This window comes from Sapajus apella, unplaced genomic scaffold (assembly GCF_009761245.1).
Source record: "Sapajus apella isolate SASKATOON/1434 unplaced genomic scaffold, GSC_monkey_1.0 scaffold6, whole genome shotgun sequence".
Lineage (NCBI taxonomy): Eukaryota > Metazoa > Chordata > Mammalia > Primates > Cebidae > Sapajus > Sapajus apella.
This window is the reverse complement of record NW_022436946.1, coordinates 49,321,351-49,335,151: the sequence shown is the minus strand read 5'-3', so window position 1 is coordinate 49,335,151 and position 13,801 is coordinate 49,321,351. Positions and strand designations below refer to the sequence as shown.

The window sequence follows — 13,801 nt, the reverse complement described above, 5'->3', positions numbered from 1 at the left end:
GCAGCATTAGGCCTATCACTTATCTTCTCTGGGCCTTAGTAAACAAAGGTAATAATGCTTATTTCACAGATTACATGTAATTTTACACATTGCATGTATGCAATAAATGATAACTGTTACTCTAAAAGGTGGGGCTTAGTTATCGAAGGCATTAGATTGAACCATATAAAACTGACATTTTTGTAGATAAAAAATAGCCAAGTTTCAGACTTCACTGTAAGGGGATACCCTCCTAGAAACCTTGAGGGCACTGTTACAGTGAGGCCACAGTGTGGAGGGCATGGTCATGTTCCTTGGTGAGTTTTGAGTCAATGGTCATGGATGGCCATTTTCATTAGTGACTAGTTTATAACATGCTGAAATAATATACACCATCATGAAGCTTAGGTATCTTAGACTATCCCATTCCTTACCCATAACATTGATCAACATTTTGCATCCTGCTAAAGTTAGCATATTAAACTCGTTGCATTTGCATGCTCACACTTCTGTTCCATGCTGCTAAAAGTCACCAGTACACAAGAAGGATGGGCATAAACATATCGGTACACCTATCCTTTCTAATAATACCAGTAACATAGACAATCACGTTTAGACTCATGGTGATCTTTCCTAAAAGTGTGATTTCAGAGTATTTTCCATATTGTTGATTTCCTTCTCAGTCATTTTCCTTTGGATTTGAGGCAGACGTTTCTGGAAATTTCCACTCAGCAGGATGTAGAGAAAAGGGTTAATGCTGCTGCTGGCATAGCTGAGACAGATGGAGAGGTAATAACCCACATAGAAGGCCAGTGTGGGCTGTTCCATCTGTAAGTTCACCAGTTGTATCACATGATAAGGGGCAGCACTTAGGATAAAGACTGCCACTAGCACCAGCACCATCTTTGTCAACTTCATCACTCTCTGTTTTGGTATGCTGGGATTGCAGCTGCAAAGGAAACAATCAGATAGACAGAGTATAAACAACCATAGAAATTACAGGGCAATATGTTCCTAGAACCTTTTGGATAGTTCATAATAGCTTTGCAGAGAAATAGGAAGTTCATTATTATATTCATACTTACTCAGAGCATTGTAATACATTCTTCTTATTCTTGTTGAAAACTTTCCAAAGTTTCCAAAGCTGGAAAAATTTTTTTTTGTTAAATTTTTATTTTTATTTTTTGTGGGTACTTAGTATAGGTGTATATATTTATGGGATAAATGAGATGTTTTGATACAGGCATGCAATGTGTAATAATCATATCATGAAGAATTGGGTATCCATCCCTTCAAGCATTTATACTTTGTATTACAAACAATCCAATTACACTCTTTTAGTTATTTTAAAATGTACAATTATTATTGTCTATAGTCACCTTGTTATGCTATCAAATACTAGGCTTTATTTGTTTTTTTGAACTATTTTTTAATGGCTATTAACTATCCTCACCTCACCCCTAGGCCCCCACTACCCTCCCCAGCCTCTGGTAACCATCTTTCTGCTCTCTGTGTCCATGAGTTCAATTGTTTTGATTTTTAGATCCTACAAATAAGAACATGTGACATTTGTCTTTCTGTGCCTGTTTATTTTGCTTAACATAATGACTTTCAGTTCCATCCATGTTTTTGCAAATGACAGTATCTCATTCTTTTTTATGACTGAATAGTACTCCATTGTGTATACATACCACATTATCTTTATCTATTGATCTGCTGATGAATACTTAGGCTGCTTCTAAATCTTGGCAATTTAGATAGCCAAGCTTTTCAACTTATGTGATCCTATTTGTCCATTTTTGCTTTGGTTGCCTTTGCCTGTAGAGTAAGAAATTTTTGTCCAGACCAATGCCCTGGAGATTTTCCCCAATATTTTCTTGTAGTTTCATAGTTTGAGGTCTTAGATTGAAGTCTTTAATACATTTTGATTTGATTTGTATATATAATGAGAAATAGGGTTCTAGTTTCATTCCTTTACATGTGGATATCCAATTTTACCAACACCATTTATTGAAGAGACTGTCTTTTCCCCAGTGTATATTCTTGGCAGTTTTGTTGAAAATGAGTTCACTGTAGTTGTGTAAATTGGTTTCTGGGTTTTCTATTCTTTTCCATTGGTCTATGTCCCTGTTTTTATTCTAGTACCATGCTGTTTTTGTTACCATAGTTTTATACTATTATATGAAGTCAGGTAATGTGATTCCTCTAGTTTTATTCTTTTTGCTTAGGATATATTTGACTATTCTGGGTCTCTTGTGGTTCCACATAGATGTCAAGATTGTTTTTTCTATTTCTGTGAAGAACATCATTGGTATTTTGATAGAGGTTGCTTTGAATCTGTGGATTGCTTTGGGTAGTATGAACATTTTAACAATGTTGATTCTTCCAATCAATGAATGTGGGATATCTTTCCATTTTTTGGTGTTTTCTTCAATTTATTTCATCAATGTTTTATAGTTTTCATTATACAGAGCTTTCACTTCTTTGGTTAAGATTTTAGGTATTTAATTTTATTTGTGGCTATTATAAATGTGTTAGTTTTTTATTTCTTTTTAAGATTGTTGACTCTTGGCATATAGAAATGCTACTGATTTTTGTGTGTTGATTTTGTATGCTGAAACTTTACTGAATTTGTTTATCAGTTCTAATAGTTGTTGTTGTTGTTGTTGTGTGTGTGTGTGTGTGTGTGTGTGTGTGTGTGTGTGTGTAGTCTTTAGGATTTTCCAAATATAAAATCATGCCATCTGTAAACAAGGATAATTTGGCTTCTTCCTTTCCAATTTGGATGTCCTTTATTTCTTTCTCTTGTTTAATTGCTCTAGCTAGGACATCAGTATTATATTGAATAACAGTGGTGAAAGTGGGCATCCTTGTCATGTTCCAAATCTTAGAGGAAAGTCTTTCAGTTTTTCCCTCATTCAGTATACTAGCTGGTATCTGTCATATATGGCTTTTATTATGTTGATGTTGAAGTATGTTCCTCCTATACCAAGTTTTTTGAGGTTTTTGTCATAGAGGGTGTTGAATTTTATCAAATGTTTTTTCAGCATTTGATATTTCAACTTGATATATTGAATTTAAATGATCATATGATTTTTATCTTTCATTCTGTTGATATGATGTATTACATTTATTGAGTTATATATGTTGAATCATCCTGGCATCCCTGGGATAAATCCCACTTAGGATGAATGAGATTTCTAATATATTGTTGAATTTGGTTTGCTGATATTTCATTGTGAATATTTACATGAATATTCATCAGAGAGAGTGGCCTGTAGTTTTCTTGTTTTGACATGTCTTTGTCTGATTTTGCTATCATGGTAATACCAATCTTGTAGAATGAGTTTGGAATTATTCCCTGCTCCTTCATATTTCAGAATAATTTGAATAGGATTTGTATTAGTTAAATGTTTGGTAGGATTCAGTGAAGCCATTTGGTCCTGGGCTTTTGTTTCTTGGGAGACTTTTTATTTTGGCTTTGATCTCGTTACTTGTTATTGGTCTGTTCAGGTTTCGGATTTCTTCCTGGTTAAATCTTGGTAGGTTATATATATATAGGAATTTGTCCATTTCTTCTAGATTTTCCAATTCAATGGCATATAGTTGCTCATGATAGCCACTAATGATCCATTTATTCTAGATTTTCCAATTCAATGGCATATAGTTGCTCATGATAACCACTAATGATCCTTTGAATTTCTGTAGTATCAGTTGTAATGCCTACTTTTTTATTTCTGAATTTATTTATTTAGATCTTCTCTCTTTTTTCTCAGTTAATCTGCTAAAGGTTTGTCAATTTTGTTTAATGTTCCAAAAAACCAGATTTTTGTTTCATTGATCTCTTGTATTGTTTTTGCTTTTTTTTTCATTCCAATTTCATTCATTTCTGCTTTGATCTTTATTGTTTCTTTTATTCTACCAATTTTGGTTTTGGTTTGCTCTTGCTTTTCTAGTTCTTTAGTACATTATTAGACTGTTTATTTGACATTTTTTCACCTTTTTTGATGTAGGCACTTAGAGCTATAAACCTCCCATTTAGTACTGCTTTTGCTGTATCCCATAGGTTTTGGTATGTTGTGTTTCCAATATCATTTGTTTCAAGAAATTTTTTAACTTTCTTCTTAATTTTTTCATTGACCTACTTGTCATTCAGAAGCATACTTTCTAATTTACATGTGTTTTTATAGTTTCCAAAATTTCTCTTGTTATTGATTTACAGTTTTATTCCATCATGGTCAGAGAAGATGTTTGGTATTATTTCAATTATTTGAATTTTTAAAGCCTTGTTTTGTGAACTAACATATGTTCTATCCTTGAGAATGATCCATGTGCTAAGGAAAATAATGTATATTCTGCTGCCGTTGGATGAGATGTTCTGTAAATATATATTAGATCTATCTGGTCTACATTGCACATTAAGTTCAGTGTTTCTTTGTTGATTTTCTGTCTGGAAGATTTGTCCAATGCTAAAAGTGGGTTATTAAAATCTCCAGCTACTGTTGTATTGGGGCCTATATATCTGAGTGCTCCAGTGTTGGGTGCATATATATTTTAAATTGTTATATGCTCTTGCTAAACTGATACCTTTATCATTATATATTAACCTTGTCTCTTGTTAAAGTTTTCATCTTTAAATCTATTTTGTCTGATGAAACTACTCATGCTCTTCTTTGGTTTCCTTTGGTATTAAATATCTTTTCCATTCCTTTTTTTTTTAGTCTATCTGTGTCTTCATAGCTGAAAATTTGTTTTCTGGTTGTTTTGTGGTGTTCTTTTCCTTCTTTATTTCCTTCCTGTCTTCCTTTAGTGAAGGTGATTTTCTTTGGTGATAGGATTTAATTTCTTGATTTTTATTTTTTAGTTTATCCATCATATGTTTTGTGACTTGAGCTTGCCCATAAGGCTTACAAATACTATCTTATAAGCCATTATTTTAACCTTATAACAACTTACCACTGTTCGCATAAACAAGCAAAAAGAAAACTAGTAAAAACTACTAGTTTTATATCTTATTGTATTATCTGTGTCTCAAAAAGTAGTTGTAGTTATTATTTTTGATTGGTTCATTGTTTAGTCTTTCAACTTATGGTAAAGGTAGTTTATACACCACAGTTACAGTGTTATAATATTCTACATTTTTCTTGATATTTACTATTACCAGTGAGTTTTGTAACTTCAAGTGATTACTTATTGCTCATTAATGTCCTTTTCTTTATGATTGAAGTACTCTCTTTGGCATTTTTTGTAAGGCAGGTCTAGTGTTGATGAAATTCCTCAGGTTTTGTTCATCTGGGAAAATCTTTATTTCTCCTTCATGTTTGAAGGGTATTTTTGTGGGATATACTATTTTAGGGTATAAGTTTTTTCCTTCAGTGTTTAAATATGTTATACCACTCTCTCCTGGCATGTAAGGTTCAAAGCTGGAACATTTTGAGAGACCAAATAAATAACAAAGCATTAAATTATAATTCAATGTATGAAATAAATATATCAGTCTATACTAATATGAATATTGAATAAAATGAGGAGAGAAGAGCCAGACCTTCTTTACAGAAGAATTACAAATAATATAGGGATTCTAATATAGATACTCCTGTTTCAGGAGATGGAGCTTAATTCCCATCTTTTTGCTTCCCCCTTGAAGGTAAGCTATGTTTAGTGACTCATTTCCAAAGAATAGAATAGAGAAAGGGATAAACAGTAGTTTCGTGGTGGAGAAACCTAGCAAACACCACCTTAACCATGTAATCAAGGCTAAACAGTGATATAATGTAGCTGTCATGTGACCCCTGATATACTGTGATGAGAAGAGTTAATTCTTTTCCAAAAACATGTAAGTACAGTCTAATCATGATACAATATCAAACAACCCAGATTGGGAACATTCTACAGGATACCTGGATAGTAATCCTTAAGACTATGAAGGTCATGAAAAATAAGGAAAGAGTGAGAAATTCACAGATTAGAGGACACTGGGAAGACATGATAACTAAATGCAATGTGCTATTCTGAATTGAATCTGGAACAGATTGAGGACTTTAACGAAAAAACTAGTAAAATCCAATAAAGAAATAGAATTTAGTTGGCCGGACATGGTGGCTCACTCCTATAATCCCAGCACTTTGGGAGGCCACTTTGGGTGGGTGGATCATGAGCTCAAGAGATCAAGACCATCCTGGTCAACATGGTGAAACCCTGTCTCTACCAAAAATACAAAAATTAGCTGGGCATGGTGGTGCACACCTGTAGTCCCAGCTACTCGGGAGGCTGAGGCAGAATTGCTTGAACCCAGGAGGTGGAGGTTATGGTGAGCTGAGATGGTGCCATTGCACTCCAGCCTGGGTAACAAAAGCGAAACTCTGTCTCAAAAAAAAAAAAAAAAAAAAAGAATAGAATTTAGTTAACAGTAATGTAATGCAATTTTCTTTGTTTTGACAAATGTCCTGGATGATGTAAGATGTTAACAATGGGAAAACTGAGTGAGGGGTTTTTGGAAACCCTGTATACATCTGCTGTACTATCTGTACTATATTGCTACTATCTACTTTTCAGAAATGCAAATTATTCTAAAATAAAACATATTTTAAGATTCCCATATTTAATCATGTTATTTCATATTTAGGCATTTAATGGAAATGTTTCTGGGACATGGGGGAAACAGATGAACAAAACTTGGGAATAATTTTAAAAGCATGGGAACTAAAAATCATTTGAAGACAGTGATTCCCCTGCAGTTTATCAGAGTAGGCACTGTCATTCCTCTTATTTCTTGGATGTGTATGAGATTTGTTTCATAAGATCCTCCTAGCATTTCTGAGAAAAGTGTCAAAAGCAAAATGATCTGATTTGGAGAACTGTTTTAAGAAGGCTCAGGCATTCTCTCCAGCTATTGGTGTCTGATATTCCATATGATTTTATTTTAACCTTCTCACCAACTCAGCTCCCTGGGATATATTTATAAGCTAATTTTTTTCTGTAACTGTGGCTACTTCCTTTTTCTTCCCAAATGGACCATGCTTTATTAATGTAAGACACAAAAATTAAAAGGTTGCACATAACATGTAAGATATTTACATATGCATGCAAATCTGCAGAATGAACAACAAAAACAGTTAAATAACTGTTAATAACAAATATAAAATTATTCTTGAAATAGAATCTTGAGTTCTGTATGCATTTTAATGAAACCATTACATCAGTGATTTCAACATTTGTCACTGAGAGATTCTTAAGCAGTTTATTTATTACATGCCTTATTTTCCAAAAATTCTTTGTATAGACATATATCAACGTCCACATGTCTAAATGTGGTATGTTTCAAATCACTGTTGCCTAAGTTTTTGTTGTAGATATCTTAGGCTATCGAAATTGTTCTTTTAACAAATAAAGCAAAATGAGGCAAGCACTTACCATCTGGCATCCTTATTCTGTTGATACATCTCCCAAGTATAGCATAAAATTAAAATATAGCACACCAAAATCAAGGGTAGAGGGAAAAAAAAAGTTGTTATTGTCAAATAAAGTGTATACCTGTAAAATGAGAGACAGAGAGAGAGAGAGAGAGAGAGAAACACCACCATTACATTAATTGAATTAGAAATTGGCTTTTGCAGTTTCCAAGGTATGATTCTTTCATTTTTCAGAGTCCAGGATAAAAGTCCTTGTGGAAAAGCTCAAGATCTTTGGTTGCTTTATTGTAGAGAGGCCCTGATCTTCATTGTTCACTAACAATGCTTGTCTCTTCTCTAGCCAAACCCAACTGTACTGAGTGCAGAACAGGTGAGGCTACCTATTATTAATCTTCAGTGTTTAACAATGACAGGCAACAGTATGTAACTTTTATTGTATGGTAGGCACTGCTCTAAGCATTTTGTATATCTTTACCCATTGAATCTGTGAAACCCCATGAGTATGATGTCATTAATACCCTTACATTAAAGAAGAAAAAACTGAGGCACAGAGGGGTTAAGTGGCTTGCCCAAGATTACCCAGCAGTAACTGGCAGGGGTAAAATTTGAACCCAGGCAAGCAGCAGGAGGTTGGATTGTCAGGTGAGTCCACTCCATTTCTGCACAGATGTGAAGTGTCCTCTTTCCTGACAGAATCCTAGTCTCAGTGAAAGGAGGTAGGCCCAATTTGTGTGGGTGTGGCAAGAATGGCAGAGAGAGCACCTGGGACCAGAGGGAACCTGAATGCAACACAGTTGTTCCAACTTCAGTTCAACTTAAAGACTTAACTCTGGGAGGGATAAGAGAGGCTGCAACCTCTGAATGTCTTTTACAATGACCAACCAAAAATAGGAGAAGCAGAAGCGGATGTTAGTGCAAAATAGCACATCTTTTTTGTTGTTATTGTTTGTTCCTTTGACACAGGCCAAACTCATATAATCATATAGTCAGCCTCAGGTTGTTCTCTCCTTTTAGATAGGTTGGGACCCATATTTATCTATTAATACCAGTGATTAAGAACCTCTTCACTTTTCAATTGGCTGATGGCTTTTGCCTGTGAGGATAGCCAATGCTGGTGGGAGAAATATGAATAAACAATCTTACCTATGTTTCTTTTAAATAATTTTCACTGATGCATAATAGATATACATTGTTTCAGAGTATAGGTGATAGTTTAATACATTCATATAATTTGTAAAAATCAAATCATTTTTGGAATATCATCTTAAATATTTGTCTTTTTTTATATGCTAGAGACATTCAAATTATTCTCTTCTAGCTATTTTGAAAGGTACAATAGGATATTTTAAACTATAATCATCCTGATTCATAAAAAACTAGGTCTTATTTCTTCTATCGAAGTGTATCTTTGTATCCCTTAATCAACTTTTCTTCTTTATCCACTTCCTCTACCTTTCCCAGTCTCTGGTAACCAACAATATACTACCTTTATGAGATTAACTATTTTAGCTCCCACATAGAAGTGAGAACATGTGATATTTGTCTTTCTGTACTTGGCTCATTTCACTTAACATAACCTTCAGTTCTATTCATGTTGCTATAAATAACAGGATTTTGTTTTTTATGGATGAATGATATTCTATTGTGTATATATGCTACATTTTCTTTATTCACATATTGATAGGTACTTAAAGTAATTACATAGTTTGGTTATCTTAAATAGTACAGCGATAAACATGGTAGTACAGACATCTTTTTGATATATTAATATTAATATTGTTTCTTTTGGATATAAACCCAGTAGTGGAATTGTTGGATCATATGGTAGTTCTATTTTTAGTTTTTCAAGGAGACTTTATAGTGGCTGTAAATAATATACATTCTCACCAACAATGTATGAAGGTTCCCCTTTGTCCACATCCTTGCCAGCATCCATTATTGCCTGTCTTTTTGGTAAAAGCCACTTTAATTGGGGCGTGATGATATCTCCTTGTGGTTTTGATTTGCATTTCTCTGATTAGTGATACTAAGCACTTTTTATTTACCCATTGGCCATTTGTTTGTCTTATTTTGAGAAATATCTGTTCAGATTTTTGTCCATTTTTTACATTGGATTTTTTAAGGTTTTTTGCTATTGAGTTGTTTGAGCTTTTTGTATATTCTGGTTAATCGTTTGTCAGATGGATGGTTTGCAAATATTTTCTTCCATTCTGCGGGTTGTCTCTTCACCTTGTTGATTGTTTTCTTTGCTGTGCAAAAGTGTTTTAGTTTGAGGTAATCCTATTTATCCACTTTTGCTTAGGTTGCCTGTGCTTTTGAGGTCTTACACAGAAAGTCTTTGCCCAGACCAATGTCCTGGAGCATTTCCCTGTTTTCTTCTTGTAGTTTCACAGGTTAAAGTCTTAGATATAAGTTTTGAATTAATTTCAATTTGATTTTTGTGTATGGTGAGAGGTAAGGGTCTAGTTTCATTCTTCTGCATATAGTTTTCCAGTTTTCCCAGCACCGTTTATTGAAGAGACTGTCCTTTCCCCATTGTATGTTCTTGGCAAGTTTGTTGAAGATGAGCTGGCTATAAATGTGTGGATTTATATCTGGGATCTCTATTCTGTTCCATTGATAACTGTGTGTTTTTATGCCAGTGCCATGCTTCTTTAGTTACTATAGCTTTCTAGTGAATTTCGAAGTCAGGTTGCATGATGCCTCCACTTTGTTCTTTTTCCTCAGGATTGCTTTGGATATTCAGGATCTTTTGTGGTTCCATATAAATTTTAGATTTCTTTTTCTGTTTCTGTAAAAACTGTTATTGGTATTTTGAGAGAGATTGCACTGAATCTGTAGATTGCTTTGGGTAGTATGTCATTTTAACAATATTAATTCTTCCAATTAATGAGCATGGAATATCTTTTTTGCATTCTGTTTCTTTCATCAGGTATCTATGTATGTGTGTATTTTTAATCAGAGTTTTACAGTTTTTATTGTATAGATATATCACTTCTTTGGTTGAATTGAATACTAGGTATTTTATATCCTTTGTAGCTATTTTGAAGACAATTGCATTTTTGATTATTTTGTCAGATTTTTCATTACTGCATATATAAATACTATTGATTTTTATATGTTCATTTTGTATCCTGCAACTTTACTGAATTCATTTATGAGTTTTAATAGTTTTTTGGTGGAGTCTTCAGGTTTTTCTAAACATAATATCATGCCATCTGTGAACAAGCCTATTTGACTTTTTCCTTTCCAATATGAATGCCCTTTATTTCTTTCTCTTTCCTAATTGCTCTGGCATTATGTTGAATAAAAGTGGTGAAAGTGGGTATCATTGTCTTGTTTTGGATCTTACAGAAAAGGCCTTCAATTTTTCCCCATTCAGTGCAAAATTAAATGTTGGTATGTCATGTATGGCCTTTGTTATTTTGAGGTATGTTTCTTTTATAACCAGTTTGATGAAGGTTTTATCAGAAAGGGATGCTGAATTTTATTGAATGCTTTTTTGGCATTTATTGAAATCATATGGTTTTTGTTCTTGGTGCTGTTAATGTGATGTATCAAATTTATTGATTTGTGCGTGGTGAACTGTCCTCACATTTATTGATTTCTGTATGGTGAATTTTACTTGCTTGTGATATATGATCTTTTTAATGTGTTGTTTAATTCTGTTTGCTAGTATTTTGTTGAGGAGTTTTGCATCTATGTTCATCAGTAATATTGGTCTGTAGTTTTCTTTTTTTGTGTATCGTTGGTTGGTTTTTGTATCAGAGTAATGTTGGCTTCGTAGAATGAGTTTGCAAATATTCCTTTCTTTTAATTTTTTTTTAAGTTTGAAGAGAATTGATATTAATTATTTAAATGTTTGGTAGAATTCAGCAGTGAAGCCATCAGGTCCTGGACTTTTCTTTGATGAAAGACTTTTTGTTACAGCTTCAGTCTCCTTATTCACTATTGGTTTGTTGAGGTTGTTTATTTCTTCATGGTTCAATCTTGGCAGGCTGTATGTTTCCAGGAATTTATTTATTTTCCCTAGATTTCCCCGTTTGTTGGCATTTAGTTATTCATTACAGTTTCCCATGATTCTTTGTATTTCTGAAGTCTCAGTCATTATGTTTCCATTTTTTGTTTCTGATTTTGTTTATTTGGATATTTTCTCTGTTTTTCTTAGTCTAGCTAAAGGTTTGTTGGTTTTATCTTTTTGAAAAATCAACTTTTCATTTTGTTGATCGTCTGTATTTTTTTTAGTCTCAATTTTATTTATTTATTCTCTAATCTTCATTATTTCTTTCCAGCTACTAATTTTGGGTTTGGTTTGACCTTACCTTTCTAATTCTTTAAGGTACATTTGTGGGTTGTTTATTTTAAATATTTCTGCTTTTTTGATATAAGCATTTATTACTATAAAATTCCTTATCAGTACTGCTTCTGCTATATCCGATAGATTTTGTTATGCTGTATTTCAATTTTCATTTGTTTCAAAACAATTTTTAAATTTCTTTCTTAATATCTTTATTAACCCACTGATATTCAGGAGCATGCTGTTTAATTTATATGTGTCTGTGTGGTTTCCAAGGTTCGTCTTGTTATTAATTTCTAGTTTTAGTCCACTGTGGTCGAAGATACTTGCTATAACTTCTACTTTTTTGAATTTAATCAGATAGATGTGTCTTGTGGCTTGATAGGGTTATTCTGGGGAATATTTTATATGCTGATGAAAAGAATTTGCATTCTGCAACAGTTGGGTGAAATGTTCTGTAAAAGTCAAGTCTATTAGGTCTAGTGTGTAGTTTAACTCTGCTGTTTCTTTGTTGATTTTTTGACTGGATGATCTGTCGATTACAGAGAATGGTATGTTAAAGTCTCTGTCTATTATTACTTGGCAGCCTCTCTTTTCCTTCAGATCTATTAGTGTTTGCTCTATATATTTGGGAACTCCAATGTTGGGTGCAGAGATACTTATAATTGTTATATCCTTTTGTTGAATTGACTCCTTTATTGTTATAGAGTGACCTTCTTTGTCTTCTTTTACAGACATTGATTTGTAGTCTATCTATTTTATCTAAATATAGCTACTCTTGCTCTTTTTTGATCTCCAGTTGTATGGAAGGTCTTTTCCCATCTCTTCACTCTCAGTCTATGTGTGTCTTTACAGGGGAAGTGGGTTTCTTGTTGGCTGCATATAGTTGAGACTTGTTTCTTTATTAAGCCACTCTCTGCCCTTTAACTGGAAAATCAAGACCATTTACATTCAGTATTATTATTGATAAGTAAGGACTTAACTACTGCCATCTTGTTGCTTGTTTTCTGGTTTTGTAACTTTTCTCTTCCTTTCTTCTTTTCTTACCATCTACCTTTGTGGAAAAGTGATTTTCTCTAGTGGAATGTCTTAATTCATTACTTTTTATTTTTAAAATCTATTATAGATTTTTTCAATGTGGGTACAATGATGCTACCAAAAACTCTTACACATATAAGAAATTATTTTAAAGAGATGACAATTTATCTTACATCACAAAGAATAGAAGCAAAGAAAAAATGGAAAAAATTTTACACTTTAACTCCATTCCCCCATATTTTAACTGTTAGTTGTCTCAATTTACATATTTTCATATTATCTGTCTCATAACAGGTCTCTATAGCTGTTATTGTTTTTGATAGATTCGTCTTTTGGGTTTCATGTTAGAATTATAAATGGATTGTATACCACAATTACAATATCAGAGTATTTTAATACTTGTTGCTTATTGCTTTTTAATGTGTTTAGTTTTATCCAGGGGTTTCATACCTTCAAATGTTTTCTTTTTGCACATTAATGTTTGTTTTTTTTTCTTTCCAAGAGAAGAACTCCCTTTAGCATTCCTTGTAAACATTCCTTGTACACATGTGGCAGTGTGATTTGCTGCCTTCCTCCCCATCACCTACATCTGGCATCTCTCCCCTTGCTATGAACAAGCTTTCTACTCCTTGCTCTTGCTCAACTCCCTCTTGAATTCCAGATCTGTTCGTGGGGAATTCCTTCAGCGTCTTATTGTCTGGGAAACATTTTATCTCTTCTTCATAGTTGAAGGATAATTTTGCTGACTGCAGCATCTTGTATTTTTTTTTTTTTTCTCCAGTTTGAAAGTGTCATTTTACTTCCTCTTGGCCTGTATGGTTTCTGGTAAGAAGTCCATTTCCAGATGAATTAGAGCTCCTTTATATGTTATTTGCTTCTTTTCTCTTCCTGATTTTAGAGTTCTATCTTTTTCTTTGACTTTTGAGAATTTATTATCTGCTTTGGGGAGAGTCTCATTTGGGTTGATTTCATTTGGTGTTCTCTGATTTTCCTACATCTGGATATTTACATCTTTCTCAAGTTTTGGGAAATTTTCTGTTATTATTTCTTTTTTTCCCCCATTTATTTATTTTAT

At 33.2% G+C, this 13,801-nt stretch overlaps 1 protein-coding gene across 1 annotated transcript in view; it reads right to left on the bottom strand.

Annotated features, from left to right (window-relative positions):
• Positions 1 to 447: 447 nt before the first annotated feature.
• Positions 448 to 13,801, bottom strand: part of MCHR2 (melanin concentrating hormone receptor 2) — a 50,719-nt gene continuing 37,365 nt past the window's right edge. Inside the window, exons 5-6 of the mRNA XM_032275184.1 lie at positions 7,393 to 7,512; positions 448 to 928 (exon numbers count right to left, since the gene is read on the bottom strand). Coding sequence (XP_032131075.1) covers positions 613 to 928; positions 7,393 to 7,512 — 436 coding nt within the window. The 3' untranslated portion in view covers positions 448 to 612. The remainder of the gene's footprint in view (positions 929 to 7,392; positions 7,513 to 13,801) is intronic.